Source organism: Myzus persicae, unplaced genomic scaffold, assembly GCF_001856785.1.
Source record: "Myzus persicae strain clone G006 unplaced genomic scaffold, MPER_G0061.0, whole genome shotgun sequence".
In the NCBI taxonomy this organism is placed as follows: Eukaryota; Metazoa; Arthropoda; class Insecta; order Hemiptera; family Aphididae; genus Myzus; species Myzus persicae.
The window spans coordinates 471,236-486,032 of NW_019101002.1; the positions used below are offsets into that span (position 1 = coordinate 471,236).

A 14,797-nucleotide genomic window follows, 5' to 3' on the forward strand; every position below is an offset into this window, starting at 1 on the left:
AAATACTGTTAGTGACAGTAGTATAGTTATTTCTGAAATTAACACTTTGATTATTTTTCCTAATCTGATTTCCTGGTTTTTAAAAATGTTCCATAATATATGATTAATTTTCAAACAGGACTTGGTCTTCAAAAATAGATATTTCAAAAAGCATAAAATAAAATACGTCATGATTATTATGTTATACTTATGGAATGAGATTCATTTTGTTTGATACAAAATACATTTTAAATTAACATAATATGCTTTATTGGAAAACAGATCTTTCTAATTCTATCGTATAACATCTGATAAAACGGAAATCATCGAAATGTATGTATTTATTTATGTAAATGTACACAGATAAGTAAACCAAACCCTACAGAAACCCATTACATTTATTATGTGAATTAATCTTTCAAAATGTTGATGTAGGTACTCCGCAACATACGCTAGCTGTAGTAGTCACTAGTCAGACGGTGGTGGTGATGATGATATAGTTGTCGGTAAATAACTAAATATGTGTAATCCTAAGCAAATATATTAATATTGTGGCCTATAGCTGATATATCGAAGGATTTGCTTCAAATAGCGTTTACACGTAAATATAATGCATATATAATGTATATATAATGCATTCAAAGGGTTGTATGCATAGACTTATTATATTTTTTATGGTTTTATGTCAATATACAACGTTTGATTGTTGCTATGTAGGTAAAAAGTACCACACTATCGTATCTGATAACTATCAAGAGAATAAAATGAATAAATCCACTTGGCACACTCTCCGATAATATGACGTCCATATATTATGCTGCTACGGATTATACGTACATAATATTACCTATGATCAACTTAGTCTGGAAATCCTTGTATCCATTGTCTGTGTGTATTCAGGCGCCGGTGTGAAGAACCAAATATTATCTATCTCGTTTTTATTTTTTATTTTTATCCTTTAACCATCCATTTGTGCCGCCTCATCCTTATCTCTCACCCTGTCCGTCACACGAAAAACCCACGAGCATACACACCTTCACGCGCCACTTTTACCCGCACTGTGCAGCTCAGTCCGCTGTAATAAAATGTTTGTCTTTGTTTCCGGTTTCTATATCGCGTTCTTACCTAGTGTGAGCTTTTCACCGCAGTCCGGAGGCAGCGTAAAGCCCAGGAGAGCCATCGACGAGATGAGCACGCACGGCACGATCAGGTTGAAGAAATAATACAACGTCCTCCGTCTAATCTTTATGGTAAACGTGATGTCCACGTACGGTTCTGGGCAACAGGCGTAGTTTATCACATTCTTTTTTCCAGGCATACCTGTAACGTGCAGTTTTATTGGGTATTGTAAATTATATATATATATATATATATATATATAACGAGTTCACAGCAGGAACAGTAATGATCTGGGCTCAGGACTTACCAAATAAAATATAATATTATCAATTATGACATGATGATAAGAGCTTAGAATATAGAACTTACAATCGGTAGACCTACAACTGGCTACACAACACCTTGTACGTAAACCACACGCTTGTTAAGTAGGTTAAACGCATTTTGATTAGAATGCTTACCTATGAGTACATTTTGAAATTACAATTAGGTATCATGTGTTTTTCATTTAAAATTTAATGAAAAATGATACTCATAGTTTATTAAACATTGCAATAATATATTCACAAAATCTTAATGTGGTTCAAATATTTTGTCTTTCGTGTTCTGAAGTGCTAAGAATGACAAAATATATTATAAACTTTTGTTTTAAACCTTGTATGCATCGACATTTTGTCGTTTCTAAAAATGTTTAGAATATTATATTAAACTCAAATTATCTGTTGTAAATACAACTATTATAGGTTTAAACCTCTCATTGAGTATGTGTTAATTATTAGCGAAGGCCAATAAGCAATCAACAATAAGAATATTTTTATTTAAAAGAGTATAGTTATAATTACTATATAATTATATTTGATATAAAATATTTTGGACAATATACTACGTTAACACTCAGTAAGTATTGTATTGTTATTGAAAAAAAGAAAATTAAATCTCGTTAGATATAATTATACGGTTATTTAAATATAATGCATTTTTATAGTTTATTTTATAGGTAGGTACTACTAAGTACTTGCTCATAAAATAAACCCTACTAAAATATTTGTATTATTATTACAAAGAAAATAATATGATTTTATTAAAGACGAAATGGTTACCTACACAATTCATTTTTGAATTTCTGTGGTTTTTCTCCAATTACTTTGTATTTCATGATTCTAAGTCAATAAAATAATATCACACGTATGAAATATATTACTTGAAATAATAAAGTTTCAAATTATAACTTTTGGGTATTAGGTTATTTTTTCCATTGTCTATTATACATTTTGGAAAATATTTTTATAAAAGATAGCGAGGCATCATGTTAGGTTAGGTTCGTGGAAGTAATGCAAAAACAGTCCTCTGGACTGGGGGAAAAAGGTGATGTCCGATAAGGTTTTTTTGTAGAACATAGTGTTTGATTGTACTTAGAGGCTAGAAGTCAGTCATTGTAATAGGTAAGAAAATGAGACAGTTAGTTTTTCTTCGGATTGGAAGTGACACATAAATAGGTTATACGACGAAAAACACTCGAAAATTATTTGTGCTCGTTAAAGGTATTACCATTATACCTATTGTGTTTGATTATACTTTTGGATTGAGTAATGGATATTACTTCCGTCATAATTTAAGTAGATCTGTGTTTCTCAATTTTGGGCAAACCTTGTCACCATTGCGTATTTTGAATTTTCTAATAATCCCGGGGCACCTTTCAATGATAAATTCTATTTTATACAGTTTTTGAGTTTTGTAAATCAACTCACTACACTTCGAAAATTATAAAATACAAGGTAAAGCTAGATTTAAAAAGCAAAACAATTATTTTATACAGTCATAAACTCATAACTCATAAGTTATAACTTATGGCCAAACACAGTATTATTATTTTAAAACAAATTAAATTCTTTCAACTCCATATTTTCCACGAATTCTCTTAATCCAAGTTCACGGTCATGACACCCCGGCTGAGAATCACTGAAGTAGATTAAATACGACAATATTATGATAGTTCCTAAATTAAGTGGTTTAAGTAATAAAAACCACGCATTAACTGCAATGTAGTGATAAAATACCCAAGTGCCAGATGCAATGGACATACAGTAACAGTTTCCAGTATCAACAATACATTTAGAACATAGTGCTAGTCTAGTACAATGTTGGCTATTGGAAATGTGGATTTTTCATTTGTTAATAATACAGAGTGTACCCCGTAATTTTGTTCGCACACAATAATATAGACCTATTTGCCTATTTCACGTAATCTACCTATTCTCTGATTAAATTACAAATAACCATTGTATGCTTAATCGAAATTGATAATTCAAAATTTCAAGTATACCCTATAATAAATATTAATCTAATTGGATAGTCAACATTTTTATTAAAAAAAAACCTTTATTTTATGTTAGTAAAAAAAAAAAAAAAATACTCAACAGTTGAAATTATAAAAATGTGGTATTTTAATATTACAAAAACATTTAATAAACATTTGAATCATGTAAAAATAAGTAAATTTATTGAGTAAGATAATAAAATAGGCGAGGTAATATGAGTGTAGACCATAACCAAAAATAGACTATCTCTTTAAAAATTTTATTATATTTATGTATTATCAAATTAAGATAGTAATATATATTATCATTTTTGTGCGAAGGATCGTTGCCAATGTAATTTTATCCACAAAAATATATTTTACGGGAATAATTATCCTGTTCTGTAGAATCAATCAAATTTGATAATCTTTTTTTAACTAATAGAGGCAATATTCTTCAATGTGGTCTGCAGGAAGTCTTTTTCTAGGTACAAAATATTTATCAATATCCGAAAATTCTACAAGGGCTGAGAATCATTCCTGTGAAATCGTATTATCTATAAAATACATTGTATTTCAAGCCCTCCCACCTTAAATAACTATCGGACAGCAGAATAGGGGACGAATATTAAAATTAAAGTGTCAACTAAACATAAAATATTATTTTTAAATTGTATAGAATTGTAAACAATTTTGAAAAACTGGCACCAGCTTCCCTACAGGATAAAACTTTGAAGTAAAAAATATGAACTATTTTAAGTTATAATTATTTGAAATCTAAAAAAATAAAAATGTTAGTAAAATGTGTAAAATTAATAAAAAAAATATCTACGAATACTGTTCATGATTATTTTGAACATTAAATAACTATTTTGAAATATCCCCTAGAGAGGAAAATAAAATAAAATAGTTTTTCATATTAAAGTAGGTACTTAAATTATAATGGTATAAATATTCTTATTATAGGAATGATTAAACTATATTATTTATTAAATGCTGATTGTGCTCTTTAATAATAATACCTATATGACTTTATAGTGTTTGCGAAAGACCAAATACCATTATTCATAAATAATAAAAGTTCAATGAAGTGTATATTATAAGATAAGAACCTAACCTATTAAATACCGGAGTTTAGACACACTGAATGTCCAGTGTAAGTTTCTAAGACATTAAGGTTCTATGTCTGTATTTCGATCATAATGTTTCTATAAATTTCAAAAATATATTTAGTTGAATAGTTGATCGAATTCACAAGAAATTGTTTTTTTTTTAAAAATCAAAAACATTCTGGGTAAAATCAATATATAATTTGATGTTACAAAAATACATAGTTCAATTGATTCTATTATTTATTATGATTTAAATTAACGTTTAGCAAAATAGTTAGGTATTCATTTTATTTTAAATTTAAAGTTTACTACCTACATAAATGAATAAAATATAATAAACTGAAAATTTTTTAACTACTTATATTTTTTTGTTACTAATAAGTTCATTATATTGAACGAAAATTTATTGAATTATATTTAGCCACTTTAATCATCTGAATATTTTTGTAGATTTAAATTTGTTGTAGTGTGGTGATTATTTTACATTTAAGTTTGTGTATATCAATAAAATTAAAATGTATTTATTTTTTTAGACAATAACTACCCCTAAAGTTATACACTAAACAATTAAATTGAAATAAGTATAATCAAAATAATTAACTTATTAAGATACCTACATAATAACTTTATTCTAATCTGCTGTTCATCAATATTCACATAATAAATTTTATCTCAAGTCTCAAGTCATGGTAGTCTTGAATATCTTAAATAGTTGTGGATTAAATAAAAAACATTTATGCTAAGTAAAAACAGATATAAAAAATTTAATTAGTTACAGGTTTTCAATAATATTGTTTGACCTTCCTTCCCGTCCCAAAAAATAAAAATAAAATTGGACATTTAATTTTGTTAAACTTTATTCAAAAAAAATATTGTAAACCATTGTATAGAAATTCTATCCAATTAGGTAAATAAAAAAAATATGTAGCAATATTTAACTGAATTGTGAATATTATATGAATTACTCCGTTTAAAGGAAATAATACTGTAATTTAAAATAAATTATTCACAATCGAAACCGATTTGTGCACTCAATATATCTTGTAAACTAAAATTAAAAACACAAATTATGAATAAAAAATACTATTTTTAAATTTACATTATAAGAAATAAGACCATAATAGATCATATTAAATGCATCTCTTTAATTTTTTAAGTGGGAAAAAAATATTAAAAACCTCATGAAAAAGGTATTTTATTTCAATCAATTTTCAGTTTTTATTGATGTATTAATTATCATAATAATTAAAATTTAAAAGGTTAATATAATTTTTTAATTCTTTCATTTTTACTTTTAATACAATTTGATTTTTAAAAATTAGTAATTTTGTTAGACTATTTTGACATTTAACAAGGAAAACTGTACCTATTCGACTATTTCTATTTTATATTACATTGATTTATTAATTGTTTTCATTAAATTTGGATGTCACCGGAATATTTGTAGTTAAAAGAGGATTACTATAATATTACATTTTATTGTATTAATAAATAAATATTCGAAATCCAGAGACCCGGTCAAGAATCGAACACCACATTTTTAAATTTTTTGAAGATGTTGGAATTATAAAACCTTATTTAATTTAGCAAAATATTGAAAAATATTGATTTAAAAAAAATGTTATTAAATAACTGTACTGTAATAATAAACTAATAAGTAATAACCATTGCCGCTGAAGCGTTTTGTTCAATAAAAAAATATAAATATTATGATACATGGTAGAGCTTGTGACATAACAATGAAACACACATACACATACTTTATTAAATTCTCGTTATCATTTAAGTGAAATTATTTAAAAAATAAAATATGTAACGATGTAGGACAATGAATATTAAATTCTTAGAGAATTATTTAAATATTAATACTAACTGTTATTTATGATATTTAAAATCATATTAAATTGGTTATTTTAGTTAACTACTGGATTAATATGAAAATTCAAAATACTGTGAAATCAAATTCTTCGTGCACATCGTCCTCAGTGAAAATTTGTGACATGTTTTGATTGAGTGAAAATAAACAAATTTTATGATAAATGTAAATTTTTTGCAGAGACATAGTGGTTGCTGATGTCTTATAATTATTCTTTTAATAGTCACAATTCTGTTGGAAGTGTTAATTTTCCAAGTTCTAGTTCAGTGAAATGTTAAGATCTCACTAATAAGGACACAGTATTAGGTCTATTTTTATTTATTACTCAATAGACAATTTTTTTAGAGAATAAACACAAAATAACTAATTCGTAGTTTATTAAAATTGTTAACATAAATTTAAAAATGGGATTGGAGAACTTTATTTTATAAAATCACGACTACAAAGAATTTAAAATTCAAAAACTAGCACACCTACCTATTTATTTCTGTATCGATTTGTGATTTCAGCTTAGAATAATAATATATAGTTTTCGGTTTTTGACACCTACTACCTATACCAGATAAATACCACTTAAAAGTATTTTTTTTAGTATAATACTGTTGCGTTCGGACATACGGTACTGAAGGTGGCACCTTTTTTTATAACATGATTGCACAGCTCAATTTTGCCGAACACTATGAATTTTATACAAACATAAAAAATTATAAAAATAAAATAAATCTAGAGAACAATAAACAGTCCATAGAATTTCTACAAAACGTACTATTGGCTTTATTATCGGAGATTCAATTAAAATTATAAATATAAAATTCACAAACATATTTCGATGTTTTTATTTTAAATTGGTTATAAATAAATTATAATAATTTCTTTCAGAAAATGTTTATTTAAAATGGATTAATACTTGACGATTAAGGCACTGATAATTGGGTAAAATTGGAAAAGATAATTAATTTATACCCTTAAGACACGGTTGAATTCTTTCATGCTTACCAATAACATTTTATTTGATTGCGTTATTTCAAAAATTGTATTATAATAAATTTAACAATTTTAGAATCTATTTAAGTTTACGACCGTGTCGTATTTAATGGGTTCTTTGTTATTTGACAATTAATATACGTTATAGTTTTCTCAAAAACGTACGTACTCCATGGATTCTATCATTTGATTTTTTTTTAGTTTTAAACTTTGCTGAAGACATTTTAATATTTAATAAATATGATGTATAATTTAATAATACTAATTATTATTATCACAGTAAATATAATAAAATATATGTTAAAACAAATATTTATGATACGATTAGTTATAGCCCATACAATATTTAAAATTATTTCATATTTTTTATGTCTTTTCTTAGTCGTGTGGGATCTTTAACGAAAATGTTTTGTTTGCTAGTTTATAATATTTTAGAGGGTTCCCAGGTTCAGTTCTTCATAGGTGTATATTTTTTGCAAAGTCACCAAGGTTTATTATTAAGTAACTAATATCGTAACTACATAAATCATGAGAAATATTTGATTATTTAATTACAAATAAAAATATTGATGTTGATTTTATAAATATTTACCTAGCAAATACCATTCACCGTTCGTTGTGAAGTCTGATAGATCGCCGCCATCTGATTTGAGCACTAAATCAATCTGAAAGCATCATTTTAAAACATTGACTATTTCATACTAGAAAAACTGACATACAAATATTATTGGCATATTATTGACACTACTTCAAACTGAAAGGTTTATATTTTAAAATTTAATTTGGTAAATTATTTATTATTTTCTTTTATTTATCTATCTAGTCATAATTATTAAACTATAATATACGTGTATGATAAAATAAATAATTATTTTAATTTTAATGTAATGCTGTGATCACCTATTATTTTTCATTTGAAAATTGTATATATAATAAATTATTTTTGAAAAATCGTTTGCAGTTGAACATTTTTTTATAGCTTAACTTTTCATAGAATCGATATTTGTTCGGATTAAATAATTAATAAGCATTTAGATTTTTTATCCAAACGACTAATTATTATTAGGAGTGTTATAAAATTAAAACAAATAACTAAAATTTTTTTTAAAGGTCTAATACGAAAAAAATCCCATAAAATACAATCCAAGAAGAAAATGAATATGATTTCAATTTTAAAAGAAATAATTGAATAATTGTATGTGAACTGATTTTTTTGAATTACAATGAATAAATATAAAAATTGATTTTTATGAATTCAAAACATTAAAATATTTATTTTATTTTTTATTTACTTTCATTTAACAATCACGTAATATTGATGATTATAAATATTTTAGTTAAAAATTATTCTAGTTAGGAAAGTGATTTTAACCGCCAAATTAATGTAGAAGTCAACGCTACTATGAAATCATATTAACAATTTTTAGCAAATAAATATAACTAAGTGGGTATGAGTATTTAAAACACACATAGATATATGTATATAAATATATAATAATAATAATAATAATAATAATATATATTATTATATAAGTTGTTTTATGTTGTAAGAATTATCATTCTGTAATATTTGTCTGTAGATGATTATAATCTATTCATTAATTTTTTTATATAATTTATTTTGGATGGTTTTTAACGTAATTATAATTTTAAAAAAGGTACATTCAACGAAAGCATAAAAAATGAAAAGTATAATATGCAACATGAAAGTGTAATAAAAATGCAAATTCATTGATAACAAAAGAAATAAAAAAAAGAGATTTTTAACAAGTTATAAAGACCCTTTTCTCATATAAGCTCAAAAAGCGATTTTAATTAATGAAAACAATTGTACTTTTTGGTTTTAAGATTTTTTATATTTTAACTATGCTTTTTATACAGTTTAACTCGAATTAAAAATTATTGACCATTAATCGGTAGGTATATGTAACAGAAACATTTTATACAAAATAATAATATTTAACAAAACAACTCGAGAAAAATGTAATTTAAATAATACTATTATAGAATATTAAATATTTATAGTTTACTTTTTGATAACTAACATATGATTATCATTTTTATACAGGAGCACACAAAATTGCTTATTATAAAATGAATGAGTTTACCTGAAAACCATTGTATGTCCAACTACCAAACTTCATAAGGCAATTTTGGTCATCAAATGGGAACCATGTGATATCAATTTTACATGTACTTTTGAAAATACCAGGTGGAACGTACAGGCATGTACCATTGTGCCTCACTACCACATTGGTTTGATAAGTACCATCAAATTTTTCGTCGGCACTGTTAACATTCAAAAAAAAAAAGCAACATAATACATTTAAGTTATTGGTCATTAACGAATTAATTATTAATAATTGTTAGCAACTAAATATTAACTAAATATCGATCTGACTTGGTAGTTTTTCCATTGTATTATAATAATGAAAATAGTAATAGGAAATACTTCATTACAGATAGAATAATATCTAATATTTCTAAGTACCTATCTACATACCTATTAGTATTCGAGTAAATGGTTAAAAACAAGTAAATACCGATCAAGACGTAGAACTTATTATGCAGATCTACAATATAACTTTGAGATATTGACTCATTTTAGATTTCTCTATATATATGTGGATTATAATTTAACTCTTATAATAGATAGATAGTAAAATACAGTACATACTTAAAGTAAAGAATTTTCTCGAACTACATTAATATAATTCGTCCTTTAAGTGTTTTTCGGTGTTTACATTGATTGTAAAGTTCCCTATTTAAAACTTGAATTTATCTATTATAAATTATAATTTCATAGATGAAAATCGTGGATGCAAATTACCATGTATGAACATTTTCCTATTTATATTCGTCATATAATTTTTATAATTCTTTTGTAGTTTCATATAGATATAAATAATAAATATGATATACAAATGTTACCTTATATTTTCAATTACAGATATAATATCTAAAAATCATTAAATAAATTATGAACATTATTTAGAGTGATTTCAAAGTTAGTTAAATTAATAAAATGGTGTACGATTTTTGAATTACTTAATACATACTTATTTATTACTTTTTATCCAAATTTACTAAATGTATCACACTGCGAAATGTCAAAACAGTGTATAAAATAAATTCCATAATTCTGTAGAATTTCAGAAAAAAAACCGAAAAAACAAGATATTTGGCAGAAAACATGTTTGATTTTTGTTTTTAATCATTTTAACAGATCTAAAAGAATACGACCAAATTTGTGTTATTTATCATTGGCTAAAAAACTTCATACATTTTGTATACACAGTTTTTATTTAATAATTCAAATTGATTTCTGTTTATACAATATATGATTTGTATAATATAATCAACACGGACTTAAAATAAAATTTCAGTGATGAAAATTATTAATACCTTCTACAAGGCCCGTCGGCCATTACCATCATTAGACTTGGTAAACACGGGAAAATTAAACGTGATTTTTCAAAGTGTCATAATTTCCAATCTTAAAGATACACACATAATTATTGTGACTATAAAACCACATCGTGGTATACATGAAGATAACCATCTCATTAGTCGTTAGTCAAATATTTACAGACCAACAGTGACCCATTAAAAGCACCCACTCGTTTGTTAGAAATTATGTATCTAGTTATAAAATATGACTCAACTATAAATCATTACTCACTAAACAAAGATCAATCAATTTGAGACTCTATCTATAGGTCCTAGAAGTTGTCAAATGCATTATATCGTCGTCAATCCACTCATCTTTGAAATGCTTTTATCTCTGAATTTAATATTTTCACCCTTGTTCTAAATTTAGTTGTACTTTTAGTAAAGTTACAGGCTTAAACTCATTTTCCGTTTACTGCAAATAGTCTCCCTTTTAAGTGTATTATATACTTTCTATACTAAAATTAATTTGGTAATGGTCCAGTACGCGACGGCACAAATACATTTTTAGCGTAAGACACTGCCTACAATTTGTATGGTAAAATATGAGGCTAAAGACAAAAAAATTATGACCTAAAAACATCAAAATTTAAATTTAAAATAATTTTAGGAGTGGTAAAAATATGTATTTTCTGTTTTAGTTGAAACAATGATGTTTATATCTTTGTAAGACTCGTCTGCCAAATTTAAAAATTAAACAAATTCTACTTGGGACACTTTCACATAATCAATATTAAATGTACACTTTAGACACAGATACATTCACAAAACTATAACATATTTATGTAAAAAATTTCGCTACCCCTCTAGTCCTCTACTAGATTGATAATTGAAGGAATAATAGTGGAGATCCTGCCACCAAAACGTAACTGTTTTCGACAACTTCTTGGCAAACTACTTTGGAATGAAACTTTTTGTCGTTAGAAAAATGAGATATAAATAATTTTGATGGCTTCTAAACTTGTGTAGAATTAAATTTTTAAGGCGAGTCCTTAATGTTTTTATACCTATAATTTAAACTTTAAATAAAGTTGTCTCATGTTCTCCACATAATTTAATATTATGTTTTACGATATAAATTTTAAGATAAAAATGTATTAGTATTTAGTTTAGGACACGTACTGAATGGTTATCGACTTTCTCAATGACATTGAAAAATTGCAAATATTTTTTATTACAATTATATTGTCTAATCTAACATAATATTATTTTTTTATATACCTATAATTATTAAGAAGTATTAGAACTGTAGAAAATATTTTTACACAAAGATGAGATTTTATAATGATTTTAGTTATTGATAATAATTAAATACCTACTTAATAAATCAATTTAATAAAATAGAATAGCCCGGTATAGAGTTAAGCATAGCAGGAGAAACCCTAATCTGACTTTTGAATGGAAAAAGTGTACCTACACTTGGTCACTCTATTAATAATATAATTTAACAAATTATTGTTTATCTACTGCACTAGTCTTACAAAGATGATTAAAAATAAAATATACATTAATTTAACTATTGTTATTGTATTATTTTAATTGGTAAATTATAAGGCTTGCAATTTTTAAATGAACGAACTGGTTAAAAAAATTTTTTTATAAAAAAAAGAGTATATTGACTATTCCAAGAGGTAAATACGATTGTTCTTAGCTAAGTATTCAAAGCATTTAATTCTACTGTAAATTGTTTTATGAACAAAAGCCACATCATTAAGTAAAGTCTTGAAGACAATGTAAGTAAATTACAGCACTTAGCTACATTCTCTATATTGATTTTCCTTAAATACTTATCTCAAACGTCATCATCCTTAGAATATTTCTTATAGTAATAGTTTTTTATATCATCACATTTATCATTTGCCCAATGGTAATACGAATTTATAAGAAAAGATCTTATTAATGCACACCTCAGAAAATTCTTATAGAATAATATTGAATTATATTAGTTTTAATGAGGTTTTTCTTCATTTGTTTTTCATTTTTTTTTTTTCATAAAGTTGCCTTAAATAGCATAAAAATGTTAAATTAAAATTATAATACAACATAATTTAATGTATATAAATTGTTATCAAGTATAACATACAAGTTAGGTATATGTTATTTTTGGTTGAAATGTGTTTTTGTTTGTGTTAGAAATAAAAACACATGGATAAGAGTATTATTATTATTATTTTTTTTTTTTTTAATTGATCCTGAGCCCGGCAACTGTGGCCATTAGCTATTAGTAGGTACTGTAGGTTTTTGTATTGATGGTTTGTAGGTTTTTGGAACGGTAGGGGGAACACGTGTGTGTTTAATTTGGCAGAATTTCGAATGGGGCACCCGTAGGTTTCTGCCATGCCCCGGGGGTGGGGGATGGCAGCACTTGCTCTCCGATCACCGCGACTTGTCCGGAGAAAAATGCCGCCCGGTGGCCGAGGATCGAACCGCGACCGGCTGCGTCGCAGCGGAAGAGTCAGACCACTCGGTCACCTCGTCGCCCAAGAGTATTATTGTAAGCTATATAATTAAAACAATTTAAAATTTTTAGTTAATTAATTAATATTTTATGTCAGTTGTCAATTGGAAAAATAGCTATTGTAGAAAATCAATGAAGTACTGGAAGAGCATTTTATTGTAATGCCGTTCTACTATACAATATGCCTTTTTTTTTAAATACCTGTGAGATTATGCATAATTTATTATTAAAATCGTTACAATTTATTGATTGAGTATTGTATATTAATAAGAAATATGTAATGATATTTTACAGTGTTTTAAAAATCATTATGAAGAGTACCTACTAGAGAGTCGTATGATATTATTATGATATGTAAGGCTATACAAATAATTGTTGGCCACTGCTGGACGCGAAAAAAAGACGAAACAATTAGTAATCCTATAATCATGCCTTTTTAGTTTTTTTTTTAATGAGAGCTGTCCAGTAGAGTAACATTTTGTTTTTCTAAAACTATGCAATTAAATACTAACCTGTTATACATGAGTATGTCTGGTTTCCACAGTCGGTTTGGATTGAGCCTGAGATCCTTGACACCACCGTATTCGGAAATGTTCCACCTCATATTGTAGTCCACCCATTCCTGTAATAATAGAAAATAATGTTTTTTTAAATAATAAATTTATAATAATATAAACAACTAACCTTAATCTAACCCTAAATACGAAATGCACAGACTCCTTTAAACTATTGATATATCTACAAACTATTCTGTCCAAAACCCAAAATTACTTGAATTCCGTTGATCCCTGGGAGCTTTTGTATATACTATATTCTGCTGGGATACTTCTAATGACAAAACCAGATTAAATCGAAGCTTTCACAGGTTGTTTCAGAACATAGAAATTAGTTTTCCGGATAACTTTTCTCAAAGGGGAAACCGTGAATTATGTTATGCGTATTGCTGTCACAACGACATTTTCTCATTCGAGATGAATATATTTTACTTTATGTTTTGCAGTATAGTTTTCTATGTAGAACATTTTCACAATGTACCTAAATTATGATTTTATAAACGTATCTTATTATAACGTGACCTAATGAGTAATGGTTATAAGTTATAACTGTTTAAAATCAGTTTGGTATTGTAATTAAAATATTTAACTGTTCATATTTATTAGAACACAAGTTGAACAAAAAGTTGTAACTTTTAAAGCTACATTATGTCGAATATATTTATCTGATCAACCACTAACCATAGGTTAGTGTACACATATAATAATGTATTTTTTTCAGAATTCACGTTTTAGTGCATTAAACAAATTATTAAATTTCGTTTATTTTTAATTGGGTTATGTTTATTTTTACTTTAAAATGTGTATGTATGTACCTGTATCAGATAAGTTTTATTTAACAAATAACAATATTAATTAGTAATTTTTATCGTATAGATGACTAGACCGACGAGTGAAATATAAAATTGAATTATTTAATATTTGTATAAAATAAACCAAAAGAGTAATATTTTAACATTAATAATTATT

The 14,797-nt window shown here is 25.8% G+C and overlaps 1 protein-coding gene across 1 annotated transcript in view; it reads right to left on the reverse strand.

The window, feature by feature from the left end:
• LOC111027223 (acetylcholine receptor subunit alpha-type acr-16-like) overlaps window positions 1-14,797 on the reverse strand; it is a 47,791-nt gene that overhangs the window by 20,145 nt on the left and 12,849 nt on the right. The window contains exons 3-6 of the mRNA XM_022305495.1: window positions 13,787-13,896; window positions 9,475-9,655; window positions 7,959-8,031; window positions 1,105-1,299 (exon numbers count right to left, since the gene is read on the reverse strand). Coding sequence (XP_022161187.1) covers window positions 1,105-1,299; window positions 7,959-8,031; window positions 9,475-9,655; window positions 13,787-13,896 — 559 coding nt within the window. The remainder of the gene's footprint in view (window positions 1-1,104; window positions 1,300-7,958; window positions 8,032-9,474; window positions 9,656-13,786; window positions 13,897-14,797) is intronic.